The 16,281-nt window shown below is 43.0% G+C and overlaps 1 protein-coding gene across 2 annotated transcripts in view; it reads right to left on the reverse strand.

Moving 5' to 3' along the window:
• The window catches only part of RNF130 (ring finger protein 130), a 253,531-nt gene that overhangs the window by 95,331 nt on the left and 141,919 nt on the right, over positions 1–16,281 (reverse strand). For both annotated transcript variants that reach the window (XR_013215887.1, XM_077266307.1), the window contains exon 4: positions 15,059–15,130. Coding sequence is in view for 1 of the 2 variants with exons in the window: in XM_077266307.1 (XP_077122422.1) it covers positions 15,059–15,130 (72 nt within the window). In the remaining variant the exon portion in view is untranslated. The remainder of the gene's footprint in view (positions 1–15,058; positions 15,131–16,281) is intronic.

Below are 16,281 nucleotides of genomic sequence, written 5' to 3' on the forward strand. Positions count from 1 at the left end.
CCTTTAAATTTGTAGATTTTCAGCTTAGCATAATATTAGATTAGGGTTCCATAAAAGAAAGGAACACCTTGTCGCTGCTGGTGGGCTCTCATGAATTGGCCAATTGATGTGTCATTTAAGTCAACCCTTTAAGGTAAAAGGAATTTTGAATTTTTGTGCTTTTGTTGGTTCCTCGCCTCTTTCCAAGAGCCACAACCTCTTTATTTTTGTCGACTATGAGAGCTTGTTTTTGCCGGATGAGTTGTAGGTTTTAATATACTGAAACACGGGAAAAATATTCCGAAAGGGATGAAATAGTGGGAAAAAATACACTTTTTTGGTTTTATTTTTAGAGCTTTCATTAGTAAAAATGACCTGCAAACATGATTGCTCACATCGGTCCGATTATGGCGATACTAAACAGCCATCAATTTTTTTTCTATTTACCGTTCGTGATTAAAAAAAATCTCAGTATTGCAAAAAAATATATTTTTGCTTTGCTTCACCATTTTATGAGCCCCGTAACCATTTTAGTTTTCGGTTTATGGGGTTGGGTGATGGCTTGTTTCTTGTTTCAATTTCGTGCACTTTTGCTGCTTTTCTTACCTATTATTATATATTTGTTTTAGGGAGGTGAGGTAGCCAAAAAAATCCAATTCTGGCGTTTTGATATTTATTTTTTTTTGGCTTTACCAATCGGGTTAGCTATTTTAATATTATAATAAACCAGACTTTTATGAACTCAGCAATATTACATTTTTTTTTCTTATTTTGTAAAGTGGGGTGAATTTTTATAATTTTTCTAGGTTTAAAAAACATTATTTTCTCCATTATTTTTTAGTCCTTTCAGGGGACTTGAATGTACAATCGTTTGATTGCCTATATGATATACTCGTCCCCCGTGACTGTATCGCAGGGGGCCATCGGACCGGCGTGCGTTCCATTTAACCGCTGCTGTCAGTGATTGACCACCGCAGCCGCACTGCACCAGAAGAGGAGAGACCCAGGCACTCAAGAGCACACAGACTGCAAAAGGATCCCTATGATAGTGGGCTTACATTCTGATCAAAATGTTTAATAAGAGCCTCGTCAATTTTGCCTAGCCACAATAAATCAAAGTATAATATTTGGATGTCGGGTCCAAGTCTTTTTCCTACAGTTATATCATGCTCCACTACTATGATAGTTGGGGTCCTTTAGTTACGCCATGTGTTATTTGTGGTACTGTTCTTCTAGTTTGGGCCCTCTGGAGCACCCCGGATTGAGTGCAGTCACAACCCTTTTCTCACTTGTGCCTTTCTTCCTCTTAGCAATCAGCACAGTTGTATCTCCACTCTTTTTTTTTATACAGGTCTTTAAATTGTAAATCACAGAAGCCTTCATTTACTTTTGGAAGATTTTGTTTGATAACATAATTAAGATTTGTTTGCAACTGTAAAGGGAACGACCGTTTCCTCCCAAGTATTCGGCATAATAAGTGTATGCAAAACCGTTTAAGCACCAAGAAATTGCTGCCATTTTAATACAAAGCTTCTGTTGTCTTCCCAATTACCATTCTGCTTTGCTGCTATGAAAGACTGATGTCATGTAAAATACAAATATGAACTGTGCTTAGTACAATAGGAAACACTGTATGCAACTGATAATATTTATGGCTTAAAAAAAAGCCTTAAAGGGAATCTTTCACCAGGTTTTTGCCATGTAATCCGAGAGCAACATGATATACTGTAGGTGCTGAAAGCCTGATTACAGTGTTGTGTCACTTGCAGGGCTGTTTGTTTATGTTTCAATAAAATCAGTGTTTTATCAGCAGGAGATTATCACTACAGGACTAACTGCCTTAGTCCAACCACACCCCTATTTCTGATTAGCAGCTGTAAAAGAAAAAAAAAGTGGTCAATCAGTGGTGTGGGCGGGGTAACACAAGACTCAACATTCTGAACTCTGCTAGATTTGCAGCAGAGAAAACTGTGATTTTATCACAACTGCTGCACCCAGTAAACTAAGTTACACATTGCTGGAATTAGGGTCTCAGCCTCTACATCATGCTGTTCTCAGATTACAAAGCAAAAACATGCTGACAGATTCCTTTTAAGGCTGGGACCACAGCATGTATCTACCGCACGTAGTGTAGTCATAGTTGCATGGTCATGAATTTGCGTTATCACTGCATACTTGTGTCCTTATTGAGTACTAGATGGTGGCCCGATTCTAACGCATCAGGTATTCTAGAATATGTATGTAGTTTATTTATGAAGATTTTAGAATAATGCAATGAATACACAGGATTCGGCTGGCCGGGCGTGACCAATTAGCGAAGCGTGGTTCAAATCCTGTGCCAATTTGCGGTCGGACTGCGCCTGTCACTGATTGTTCGCGGCCGGCCGCGACCAATCAGTGAAGCCAGGGCCAGCTGCAGGTTTTTGAGGGCCCCGGGCGAAAGAGCCTCACAGCCCACGTAGCATATAACACAGCCCACGTAGTATAGAGCACATCAATGTAGTATATAGCACAGCCAAGTAGTATATAGCATAGCCAAGTAGTATATAGCACAGCCACGTAGTATATAGCACACCCACGTAGTATATAGCACACCCACGTAGTATATAGCACAGACACGTAGTATATAGCACACGCACGTAGTATATAGCACACCCACGTAGTATATAAATTATTAGAACGGAGCCACATATGAGTCCTAAGGCGGACAGCAAAAACTCCAACACAATGCATATATAATCCGAAAAAGGAGTTTACAAAACTGCCATTTAGAGTATAAAAAGTATTGACATTTATTTAATTACCATCATAAAATACAAATATGATACAAAATAGTTAATCACAATAAAGTCATATTCAAAATAACTATGTGAAAGACCAATACAAGTAACAGGCACCACATAGCACACCTAGGGTAAACAACTGGAGGTCACAGGTTCAGCAATTAAAGTGTATCAGGAATATGTGTATACAGCTAGTCCCACTATGGACCCTCAACCAGCGATAAATGTATAGTCATATAAAGGACTGGACCTCACCCATAATCAGTCGTGGTGTGTATGTAGCAGCGCCAGCCCCTACGCGCATTTCGCGTAGGCTTCTTCGGGGGGCTGTGACAGTGGGACTAGCTGTATACACATATTCCTGATACACTTTAATTGCTGAACCTGTGACCTCCAGTTGTTTACCCTAGGTGTGCTATGTGGTGCCTGTTACTTGTATTGGTCTTTCACATAGTTATTTTGAATATGACTTTATTGTGATTAACTATTTTGTATCATATTTGTATTTTATGATGGTAATTAAAAAATGTCAATACTTTTTATACTCTAAATGGCAGTTTTGTAAACTCCTTTTTTGGATTATATACCCACGTAGTATATAGCACACCCACGTAGTATATAGCACAGGCACGTAGTATATAGCACACCCACGTAGTATATAGCACAGCCCACGCAGTATATAACACAGCCACGTAGTATATTGCACAGCCACGTAGTATATAGCACACTCACGTAGTATATAGCCCAGCCACGTAGTATATAGCACAGGCACGTAGTATATAGCACAGGCACGTAGTATATAGCACAGCCCACGCAGTATATAACACAGCCACATAGTATATTGCACAGCCACGTAGTATATAGCACAGGCACGTAGTATATATCACAGCTACGTAGTATATAACACAGCCACGTAGTATATAGCACAGCCACGTAGTATATTGCAGAGCCACGTAGTATATAGCACAGCCCACGCAGTATATAACACAGCCCACAAAGTATATAGCACAGCCCAAGCAGTATATAACACAGCCCACGCAGTATATAACACAGCCCGGCGCTGACGACAGAAGGTGAGAATATATATATTTTTATTTTTAACATTATATGTTTTTACTATTGATGCTGCATATAACAAAAAGTTGGTCACACAGAGTTAATGGCAGCGTTAACGGACTGCGTTACGCCACGGTGTAACGCAGTCCGTTTAATGGACTGCTAAAACGCTATGTGGGCGCTGACTGGAGGGGAGTATGGAGGGGGCACTGACTGGAGGGCAGTATGGAGGGGGCACTGACTGGAGGGCAGTATGGAGGGGGCACTGACTGGAGGGGAGTATGGAGGGGGCACTGACTGGAGGGGAGTATGGAGGGGGCACTGACTGGAAGGGAGTAGGGAGGGGCCAATTCACGGCCAGACTGTGCCTGTTGCTGATTGGTCGCACCCAGCCGGCCGCGACCAATCAGCAAGGTGGGATTTCCATGACAGACAGATGAAAGTGGACCTTAGACGATTATATAGATAGATTGCTTAAGGCAGGAAACTGCAGCGTGTGAGCAGAGCCTTTGCTATGCACTAATATAAGGCAGTGGTTCAAATCTGCAAGATGCTGGAACTCCCAGTGTGCAAAGACACGTTTGAGGTGCAGCGTCACACAGTCACTGAGTCACAGATTGTAGACTGATGACCTGAACTAACAAATAGATCCTACCATAGAATACCATCAGGATATCCTGGGAGTCGTTATCATTTAGATAAGCCAATACTCACCCGTCCATGACTGTCAGACCATCTGAACACATGTGATCTGTGCCCCATGGAGTGTAATCAGGCCATTAAACAGGCACTGATCTCTTGCAAATGGCCAGAAGGCAGTGATATATAACAGCCAGGTTCAGCTCATGGGAAATGGGCCATTAGGACACAATTAGGCCCCATCTTCAAAACTAATAGTATTTGCTGAGAGATGTAGTTTCACAACAGATGGGGACAACTCAAAGGAATTTCCACCATTAAAGGAAATCTGTCAGCAGGTTTTTGCTACCCCATCTGAAAGTAGCATAACATAGGGACAGAGACACTGATTCCGGTGATGTGTCACTTAGTAGGCTAAACATTGCATTTTCATAAAAATCAATGTTTTACCTTCTGCAGATCTACCAGTACTCTGAATGCTGAGCTCTGTATAACCCTGCCCAGACCACTAATGTACAGCTTTCTGTGTACACTGTGCATAGGCAGAAAGATGCCAATCAGTAGTTGAGGCAGGGCTAAACAGTGCTCATGAAGATGGAGGACTACTACAGCAAGCAGCCCATTAAGTGATTCATCGCTGGAAACAGGGTCTCCATCTCTATATTTTGCTGCTCTCAGAATAGGTGTCAAAAACCTGGTGACAGATCCCCTTTTAAAGACTATCAGGATCTGCGGGGAGTTGTAAACTTGCAACATGGTAGAGACTACAAGTCTAAGGACACAAGTCTAAGTACACAAGTAGGTCACATCAAAGACAGAATTCATGCTAGAAGTCTGAAGTATGCCAACAGATGTGAGGGAGGATGGAGACTACTAGTCCATTTGCACCGTACACTCATTTTGCAATAAACATGTTGTCTTAACAGGCTGCCGATCAAGCGAAACACTTGTTCGACAGGTGAAATTATATTTTTGTTTGCAGAAAAGATCATTTTTCTCGGCAGCGCGTCGTCCAGTGTAAACAGGACTTGTGCTGCTGAGAGCAATGGAAGCCTAAAGGTACCGTCACACTAAACGATATCGCTAGCGATCCGTGACGTTGCAGCGTCCTCGCTAGCGATATCGTTTAGTTTGACACGCAGCAGCGATCAGGATCCTGCTGTGATGTCGCTGGTCGCTGAATAAAGTCCAGAACTTTATTTGGTCGTCCGATCGCCGTGTATCGTTGTGTTTGACACCAAAAGCAACGATACCAGCGATGTTTTACACTGGTAACCAGGGTAAACATCGGGTTACTAAGCGCAGGGCCGCGCTTAGTAACCCGATGTTTACCCTAGTTACCAGCGTAAAAGTAAAAAAAACAAACAGTACATGCTCACCTGCGCGTCTCCCAGCGTCTGCTTCCTGCTCTGACTGAGATCCGGCCCGAAAGTGAAAGCACAGCGGTGACGTCACCGCTGTGCTGTTAGGGCCAGAGCTCAGTCAGTGTCAGGAAGCAGACGCTGGGAGACGCGCAGGTGAGTATGTACTGTTTGTTTTTTTTACTTTTACGCTGGTAACCAGGGTAAACATCGGGTTACTAAGCGCGGCCCTGCGCTTAGCAACCCGATGTTTACCCGGGGGCCTCGGCATCGTTGGTCGCTGGAGAGCGGTCTGTGTGACAGCTCTCCAGCGATCAAACAGCGACGCTGCAGCGATCGGCATCGTTGTCGCTATCGCTGCAGCGTCGCTTAATGTGACGGTACCTAGCACTGAGTGACCTATTAAGGATCGACAAGTGTGAGAACATGTTGCCGATCGGTGGTTGTTTAATGCTATACATTGTGCAGTATAAATGACTGTGTACGTAGTAAGTCCGTCCATCAATGACTGAGTACGTGCTTTGAGATGTTTTTCAGCTTTGGAGGGAGAAGAGGAAGACGGCAAATCTAAAAAGGAACAAGTACTCTAGGTCTCATCAGTGTATTTACTCACTGAGATTACAGATCCATCATCAGGAAGACTGACCAGATCAGCTTACGTGGTACTGACCAGATCTGCTTACATGGTACTGACCAGATCTGCTTATATGGTACTGACCAGATCTGCTTACATGGTACTGACCAGATCTGCTTACATGGTACTGACCAGATCAGCTTACCTGGTACTGACCAGATCTGCTTACGTGGTACTGACCAGATCTGCTTACGTGGTACTGACCAGATCAGCTTACGTGGCACTGACCAGATCAGCTTACGTGGCACTGACCAGATCAGCTTACGTGGCACTGACCAGATCAGCTTACGTGGCACTGACCAGATCAGCTTACGTGGCACTGACCAGATCAGCTTACGTGGCACTGACCAGATCAGCTTACGTGGCACTGACCAGATCAGCTTACGTGGCACTGACCAGATCAGCTTACGTGGCACTGACCAGATCAGCTTACGTGGCACTGACCAGATCAGCTTACGTGGCACTGACCAGATCAGCTTACGTGGCACTGACCAGATCAGCTTACGTGGCACTGACCAGATCAGCTTACGTGGCACTGACCAGATCAGCTTACGTGGCACTGACCAGATCAGCTTACGTGGCACTGACCAGATCAGCTTACGTGGCACTGACCAGATCAGCTTACGTGGCACTGACCAGATCTGCTTACATGGCACTGACCAGATTAGCTTACGTGGTACTGACCAGATCAGATTACGTGGTAGTGACCAGATCAGCTTACATGGTACTGACCAGATCAGCTTACATGGTACTGACCAGATCAGCTTACATGGTACTGACCGGATCAGCTTACATGGTACTGACCGGATCAGCTTACATGGTACTGACCGGATCAGCTTACATGGTACTAACCAGATCAGCTTACATGGTACTGACCAGATCAGCTTACATGGTACTGACCAGATCTGCTTACATGGTACTGACCAGATCTGCTTACATGGTACTGACCAGATCTGCTTACATGGTACTGACCAGATCTGCTTACATGGTACTGACCAGATCTGCTTACATGTTGGCACCAACACTTTCTCTGCTAAATCCAGTACCATTTCCTTACTGATATTCTCAGAGGAGCCGGGTATAGATTTCCAAGTGATCACATTGCTATATCGATAATGACTGAAAGTCTGTGGTTCCTGGGTACATAGTTCCTATTTCCATGACTTTGCAATTGCAGAGTATATGATGCCTCACGATGGCACAAAACAGCAACTTGATAATGGTAAAGAGAATCGTGACTGTAGATTTATTTCTTACTTCATCCTGTACCTCTCAGCATGTTAACACTCCTATGGGAGATAGGTATATACTGTATGTACAATGACGTCCATGCAGTTTAATAGTAATCATGTAACTGCTGTCCTGTACAGGATACAGCCGACTCACACGGCCAAACGCGACCTGGCATAGTCACTGGATGAAAGAACAAACGTGGGAAGATAAACCCATTTTGGGATACAGTCAAGATTCGTCTACAAAAAAAGAAAAATGACAAAAAAAAAAAAAAAAGTTACATATTAAAAGGAATGTCAAGAGCAGCATGATGTAGAGGGTGAGAGCCTGAGTCTAGTGATGTGTCACTAGTAGGCTGTGTGTTGTTTCAATACATGACATTATCACTAGGACTAGGCATCTTGTGCCTCCTAGTCCAGTCTGAGCACTGCTACAGTAGGTCCGCAGCAGAAAAAACGGTGATTTTATCATAACTGCTGCACCCACTAAACTAAGTGATACATTGCTGGAGTCAGGGTCTCTGCCTCTACATAACGCTGGGGGTAGCAAACACATGGTAACAGATTCCCATCAATGTGATTGACTCCAGTGATTTGCCCAGATAATGGCATAACTGCATTGATTCCCCCAAATCTTAATTGCTTACTGAAAAGGTTACTGTTGCTGCTCTCCCTTAAATCTACAGTATCTATCAGAAAATTACTCACCTAATAAACCAATACTTCGCCATTTCATACACCTAAACAATAACGGATATTTTCATTTTTTCCCATAAATCAATAGTACACAAGAAAATAAGAAACTTAGTAATATATCTAAGCGCAGAAATCTGCTTCTTTCACGATCAGGTGTGATCATTTATTTTTAACATTCTCAGTTCACAGGTAAAATATGTCTTCACACTTTCCAATTACTGAAATTCTATGTAGAATTTTTGTCGTTTCAGGAAACCTTAGTAGAATGTCTGTGTCTTCCTCCAGCTCCTCCCTCCTATCTGCATAGAATTTTATAAGCACCAACTGTCATCTCCTATCTCGGTAATGAGGAAACAGGTCTTCACAGAATACAGATTTTACCCATGAGATGAGAGTGAAAGATAAATCCAGCAGGAGGAAGACGCAGATTTCTCTGATTAGATATACTACGAAGTTGGTCAGTTTCATGTGAAATATTGATTTATGTAACAAAAAACGACGGTTACTCTTTAGGGACATTTGATCGCTTTCCTGTTGCCTGTCCACTACCTATGACAAGTCTTAGTCTTTATGCAAATGAGGTTGGTAGTGTTCTGGCTTTCTTCAATTAACCCTATGTTTTATTCATTATGCAGATTGGGCTGCAAGTGCTTTTTGGGCGGTGCAAAGCCAGGTAAGTGCTTTGGCTCTGGACCACCAACCTAATTTACATAAAGAGTAAAAGCTGTTTTTTTTTTTTCTCTTGAAAGCAAGTCAATATTCAACCAGAAATGTATATTTTCATCTCTCTTTACACGTACTACCCCGCGCTGGTATTAGTTTAGCAGAAAGAAATCTGCCGGCAGACTCCCTTTAATCAAGCTGTGAGTCCCACTGGTCGACCACGACTGATGTGACATTCTGTGGATAGTGGCGCAAAACGATCTAAAGGAAATGTAATGGCTTCACAATTAGTTGAAAATTGACATATTGATTTATTTGTATTCTGGGGAGAAAAAAAAAAAAAAGAATAAGTGCAGTTTTTGTTTTTACTATCTGATCACGCTCTTATAGCCACCAGCATATTCCCATAGCCCATGAACTTCTTATAATGATTTACAGAGACAAAGTAAAGTTCATTCCTACACCCCGGACATAAAACCTTGGCGGTTTATGAGCGATGGCTCCTCCATGTGTTTTGGAGAGAAGGTTTGACTATATATAGACTTGTCAGACCATAAATAAAGAAGCTAACACGTACAGAGGAGCTCGGAGCGGCTGATGTCTGGAGTCTTAGAATGTGTTATATGTAAAAATAAGGAGGCAGCCGACAAGTTCTCCGTCAGCTAAGAAAGGGTGCGAAAGTGCTGAAAAGTCATTGCTATATTACAAAGTAAAACAAAAAAGTTTAACGTGTTGTCGGAACTTAAAAAAAAAAAATCCATTTGCCTATTTAGAAAAAAGGAGAAACTTCCCGGGATTGGTGAGAAATGCGTGATCGATGGGAGTTTGACCACTTACGTTACGTGGAGCGGTAGTGAAAGAGATGGTGTGAACAGATTTGCTGGACCCGGTCCGTTGTCCATGTCGGTGATCTGTGGCTGGCGGACTGGAGTCCTGAGAACGGTCTCTTACCCTCCTGGCATCCGTGGCTCAGCTTTCGATTAGCCAGCTTGGCGCGATGTCACATGTGCGCGATGTTGCAACGATGATGTTGATCAAGGCCGGATAATTTACAGAAGATGGTATCAGGTAGGAGGAAGGTCGCAAGACGCCGGTCCGACGGCCTTAGATTAATAAGTAATGATAAACTGACTGAACAAAGAACTAGTCTGAACTGGTGCTAACCAAAAAAGACTTACATAGCAAATAGATAAATGGTTGCACTCAATTGTACTAAAGCAAATGAATGTGTGATACATGAAATGTGAATAGCATAATGGCTTGTGAAATATATGAAAAAACACATGGGATGCTTAGCACAAAATTTGGCCAAAAAATGTGAGCCTTAGATTAATGACGTGGCAGCTGGACTGGGTCCTACGAGTCGGTTCGTACCATCCCTAGTAGTGAGCATATGTGAAGTATAAAGCGGTGATCAAAACTGGACAGGATCCCAGAGGTCATACCCCCAACAACTCTTTAAGTGGGTGATAAATGCGGTTTTTAATGGAGATAGGTGCTCCCATTCATAACCCGCATCTATAAGGCAGTGTGGACAAAAAGTCTCTCGCTCTGGAGGACCCATCACATCCATGCATTACACAGATTTCAATAGGAGCCGAGAAATATATAATTTCCTTTTTGACGCTGACTGAGACAACCCGCCGGGACCAGAGAATCTTCACAGCGTGCGTGATGTGAGTAATCACAAGTCTGCAGTCATATAGAGTGGCTGCAGATATGTACCCCAAGGCCGGACAATCCCTTTACATTGCATGGTCTATGGCTGGGGTGTAGCTTGCTGTATCAGAAATCTCTGGCTCCCCTGTCTATAAACACCACTAATCAAAGCTCAAGAGGACTATTAATTTTATGGGGTGGGTGGGGGTGGTTATCAGTCCCTTTTTTTGTCTAATGGTATTCCATGATGTTTTTTGCGCCAAATTCTTCAAACAGGTGTACACGATACATGAATTTTGCACTAAGTAAAATAATGTTCTTTTTTCCCTGTCTTTAGCCTTTGTAACAACTTCATGATGCAAAAAGATCACAAAAATGGCTGACTTCCATAGAATCACTACAGGGTTGGACTGAAGTACAGTTGTGACAAATTTGGCCACTTTTTTTTGGAAAACTTTCAAACAACAAAACAGGCGAAAAGATCTGGAAACCCTAAACTCTCCTTACAAAGTCAGAATAAAACAAACAAAAAAAACAGAACACATAAAATAGACTTTAAATAGGCACAAATGGAAAAAGTAATTTGCACAAAAAAGGGGCAAAACATCAAAAACTTGACAAAAAACAGGTGCAAATGCAATAATGAATGAGGTTCTGCGTCTCCCTGTCATTCTGCCAGAGGCACGAGAACATATCCTACTCCAACGTTCAGGTCAGAGAAGAGTTGTGTGCATCATGTGAGGAATTCATGGAGAAATACCGTACTCATTTTTTTTCCATGGCCACTAGTTACATGTGAGGACAGAGGGGAAAGGAGCGGAGACATTTTTCCTCATGTAATGTCATCTTCATGGAATATGATATAAATCCTGGGTTTGGTGTAAGGATGGGGTTAATCCTGTACGATTTTCTACTGTTTTAACGACAGCATTTGTTGAAGTGTCTGTGGGTTTCGTACATAAATTTTACATTTCACAAGTGACACCGTATACTGCTGTGTGGTGTCTATGACCAAACAGCACGGTAAATGTGCTTATTAGCATGGCAGAAGACAACTAGGCCAGGCTCGGATTTCACTGCCATTGCTATAAAAAGAGCAACATCACAAGAGATTGAGAAATTAAACAAACCGGTTTTTTAAGCGTTCGGGTTTAGCGGGAGAATTACAGGACACACATTGTATAATCTCTTCCCGAACTATAAAGCATGCGGATAAAAGTGCTGAAAGACCCACAAGCTCCTTGACCAGGCTTACAAACCTTCAGCCAAAGAGAGGTGAAACATGGAGGATTATCGTAGAATATGGCAGCAATTCAGAGTCGTCCATAGCCTACCCTAGAGCGGAAGGACAGGTATTGACGTCATGAGATGACGGAACTCTAAAGAGCTTAAAGGGAATCTGTAATTAGGATTTCACCCCAAATAAATGGCTTCACCCAACCACTAACCATGAGAGGAGAAAACGTTTTGGTGTTATCATTCATATTCTCTGAAAAAAGGCCAAGAAAGCAAAAATTCTGCCGGAGTATGTAAACTTTTGAGCACAACTGTACCTTCACCTGACCAGTCAGTTCCTCCTGATTGACTGACAGCCTGTAAGCTGTCAGTCAAGCAAGAGGCGGGGGAATAGAGTCGGAGTGACACAGGTTTCAGATCTACCATAGTCCTTCAGTCTCATTTTCATATCAATGGAAACTGATTCCTCAGTAATGGAGGAACACACTGGCCAAGTAAAGATATTGCTGGACTTGTCTTTAAAAAAGAGCTACATGCACAAATAATTTAGTGTGTGAAATCCTTTCCCTTTAAAATTGTAAAATGTTCTTTTTCCACCTTTTAAGCCGACCAAGACATTATGTTGGTCTTCTGCTGATTTACTTTGGCACCTCCATGAGAAAGCAACTCCCCATCAAGTGACCTCTCGTGTGTGCCAATTGTGCCACCTGAGATCCGATGCAGGGTCCCAAGATGGGAGGTGAGGCCCGAGGACATGTGGTGCGGAACAGGTGGGTGTTGGAGATAGGTTCTTGGGGCATTTTAAAAAATGAGCATGTATGGATCCCCCCTACCCTGCTTTACCTAGAAGTTTTTAGGCACATGCAAATCATAATCATTTTTCTTGACATCTAAGGTTCTTGTCGACAATTGCATTTCGAAGCTATGGAGTTAAATACAAGCATGTAATAATTGTATTCTGCTATGGAGTTAAATACAAGCAGCATGTAATAATTGTATTCTGTATTGACTTCTCTGGGGGCGAAAATGGCTTTTTTTTTAAAGAAATAAAAACCTTAAAATATAGCTGCAGAAATAGCTGCATTATCTATAGATTGAAAATAAATGAATAAACAAAAGCCCACCAGTGCTCGACACAACAATTGGATCTTAGCAGCCTTATTTGATTGGCAAGTACCACCTGTAGACAAAGGATTAAATAAATACTGTAAACACAAAACCAAACGGCGCTTAGAACCAATAATTAAGTTTGTCCCCATATAATTGTTGCAGGTCAGCATACTCCAATAATGCTGATCATGCATCCATTCACCGGAGATGTGGTGTCAGATAAATTACAAATTAATGTAACGGTAGCAAACTATGCTTCACGCAAGATTTTGCAGAGGTATTACCTGTGTTTCTGTGTGATTGCTGGATTCCGGAAGAGCGCGTGGCAGTAATAGCGGTCAGATACCAGGAGAGCTAGATACAGTAGTGGTGGTCGGTACCGTAGGTGAAATGTGCCATTTCCTTAGACTCCTTTTGTGGGACAGTCGGAGTAGCCGTTCATGCACGCAAGATAGGTAAGTATGTCTATGCTGTACACTTGCTTGCGCAAACCGTCATGACCACAAGACACCGAAGGACACGCGGTGAATCCTGCTGGAGCCTCACGTTGGAGATCAAAGACAACTGCGGTCTGTGTATAGCAGGATACTCCTGATGAAGGAAGCCACAAGCTCCCGAAAAGCGTTGAATTAGGACTGTATATGGTTACCCTTACCTACCCGGTCATAGGTACGGGAGTGACGTCACTACCCCGATCTAGAAGCGGTGTTTACCGCACAGGTCAATCGGCAGTGATTCCCTCCACACTTGCCACCGGCCGGGGCAGCGTTTGTAAATGAGAATATTGCCTAAATACAGCCCCTCTCTTTAATTTTGAACCCCGTTACGAGGCGCCTCGCCATATTTCCATACATCCGTGGGTTAGTGAGCTTTACCATCTATTTTTCTAAATACCAAGGCATCCTTGGAGTCGTTCTGATGCGCTATACACAGACCGCAGCTGTCTTTGATCTCCAACGTGAGGCTCCAGCAGGATTCACCGCGTGTCCTTCTGTGTCTGTTGGTCATGACGGTTTGCGCAAGCAAGCGTACAGCATAGACATGCTTACCTATATCGCGTGCATGAACGGCTACTCCGACTGCCCCACGCAAGGAGTTTAAGGAAACAGCACATTTCGCCGATCACCACTACTGGATCTAGCTCTCCTGGTATCCGACTGCTATTACTGCCTCCAGCCCTCCCGGCATCCAGCAATCACACAGAAACACAGGTAATACCTCTGCAAAATCTTGCATGTAGCATAGTTTGTTACCGTTACATTAATTTGGAATTTATCTGACACCACATCTCCAGTGAAATTATGGTAACCACCCCCTCTTACAGTGAATGGTTGCATGATGAGCATTATTGGCGTATGCTGACTGCAACAATTATACAGGGACAAACTTAATTATTGGTTCTAAGCGGCGTTTGGTTTCTTCCTTACAGTATTCATCTATAGGTTGGCTTCACAGTCATAATCTCTGGCTGTGTTCACATAGAGCTGTATATTTGCGCTGTATGAACTGGGAATGCTCTTGATGTTTGCACCCAAGGCATCCTAGACCACGGTTTTGCCGAGATAGTGACATATGGTCTTCAGCACAGGGACATCCCCAAACAGGAAACGTATTCTCAAAGTATATGACATTACAGGAGATCTTATGGGGAAACGTATGCCACTACTTGGTGTACAATAGGATATTTTGGTGTTTTAAAATCAGAGATTGCTCCAGACCTTGCGGTACAAATGGAAAGTGAATGCGTCCTTTCAAATGGGAACACAAAATTAGACCTTACTGACAATGGTATTTCCAATAACCATCCACAATGGACTAAATAGTTCAAATGCAACCAGTCCATCCTTGGTTTTCCTTGGCAGGAGATATTAGTGGGATAGTTGGGGTATCCATATTCACATGAGATTACTGATGGATCCACCAACAAGTGGCTAATGTGTCAGTCTAGTTTACAGTCTTTACAGTCATCACCAGTGTACTTTTCATTTACACGCTCATGAAATCTGTTACCTTATCTCCTTTTCTGACCGTCCTTGTCGTAAGTTTCCCGATGGCTTTTTTTGCTGCATCCCCAAGCCGTCTCTGTGAAAACAGAAAGAGAGAGACATCAGTGTTTTATACGACATCATTTCCATTAAAAGGATTGTCCAGTTTTGAAAACCTTCAAAGAGTGTCTCCTGCTCTCGACAACCTACCTTTCCCGGTGTTACACAGACAACTTATAGACTCCATGCAATACTAAATTTCCTCTGTGATGGCGCTGCATAGCACTGAAACACAAAGCCAGGCTTCCCAACTGAATAACACATTATTGCTGGGGTTCACATAAAGGAGGAATTTTGAGATTAACCTATTGTCCAAGGATCCTTTTAACAAATAAGAATAGTGCTAAATGGAGAACCCCTTAAAATGAAAAAGAAAGCGATACAACAAAACCACCAACCAGAAGTGAATTATAGGTAAATCATGGGGCTAAATAAAACCTTAGTAGCAAAGCAAGGTACGCTAGTATTAAATCCTAGCTCTACAGGTTTTGATCAGATCACCTGGCTAGCCCTGCATATAACTAGGCTAGCTATTCTTCTAAAGGTACCTTCACATGGAGCGACGCTGCAGCGATAGCGACAACGATGCCGATCGCTGCAGCGTCGCTGTTCGGTCGCTGGAGAGCTGTCACACAGACCGCTCTCCAGCGACCAACTATGCCGAGGTCCCCGGGTAACCAGGGTAAACATCGGGTTACTAAGCGCAGGGCCACGCTTAGTAACCCGATGTTTACCCTGGTTACCATCGTAAAAGTAAAAAAAAAAAAACCGTACATACTCACCATCTGATGTCCGTCAGGTCCCTTGCCGTCTGCTTCCTGCTCTGACTGACTGCCGCCGTACAGTGAGAGCAGAGCACAGCTGTGACGTCACCACTGTGCTGTACTTTCACTTTCACTTTGCGGCGCTCAGTCAGTGTCGGAAGCAGACGGCAAGGGACCTGACGGACATCAGATGGTGAGTATGTACTGTTTGGTTTTTTTTTACGTTTAAGCTGGTAACCAGGGTAAACATCGGGTTACTAAGCGCGGCCCTGCGCTTAGTAACCCGATGTTTACCCTGGTTACCAGTGTAAAATAATGCTGGTATCGTTGCTTTTGCTGTCAAACACAACGATACACGGCGATCGGACGACCAAATAAAGTTCTGAACTTTATTCAATGACCAGCGACATCACAGCAGGATCCT

Source organism: Ranitomeya variabilis, chromosome 5 (assembly GCF_051348905.1).
Source record: "Ranitomeya variabilis isolate aRanVar5 chromosome 5, aRanVar5.hap1, whole genome shotgun sequence".
Lineage (NCBI taxonomy): Eukaryota > Metazoa > Chordata > Amphibia > Anura > Dendrobatidae > Ranitomeya > Ranitomeya variabilis.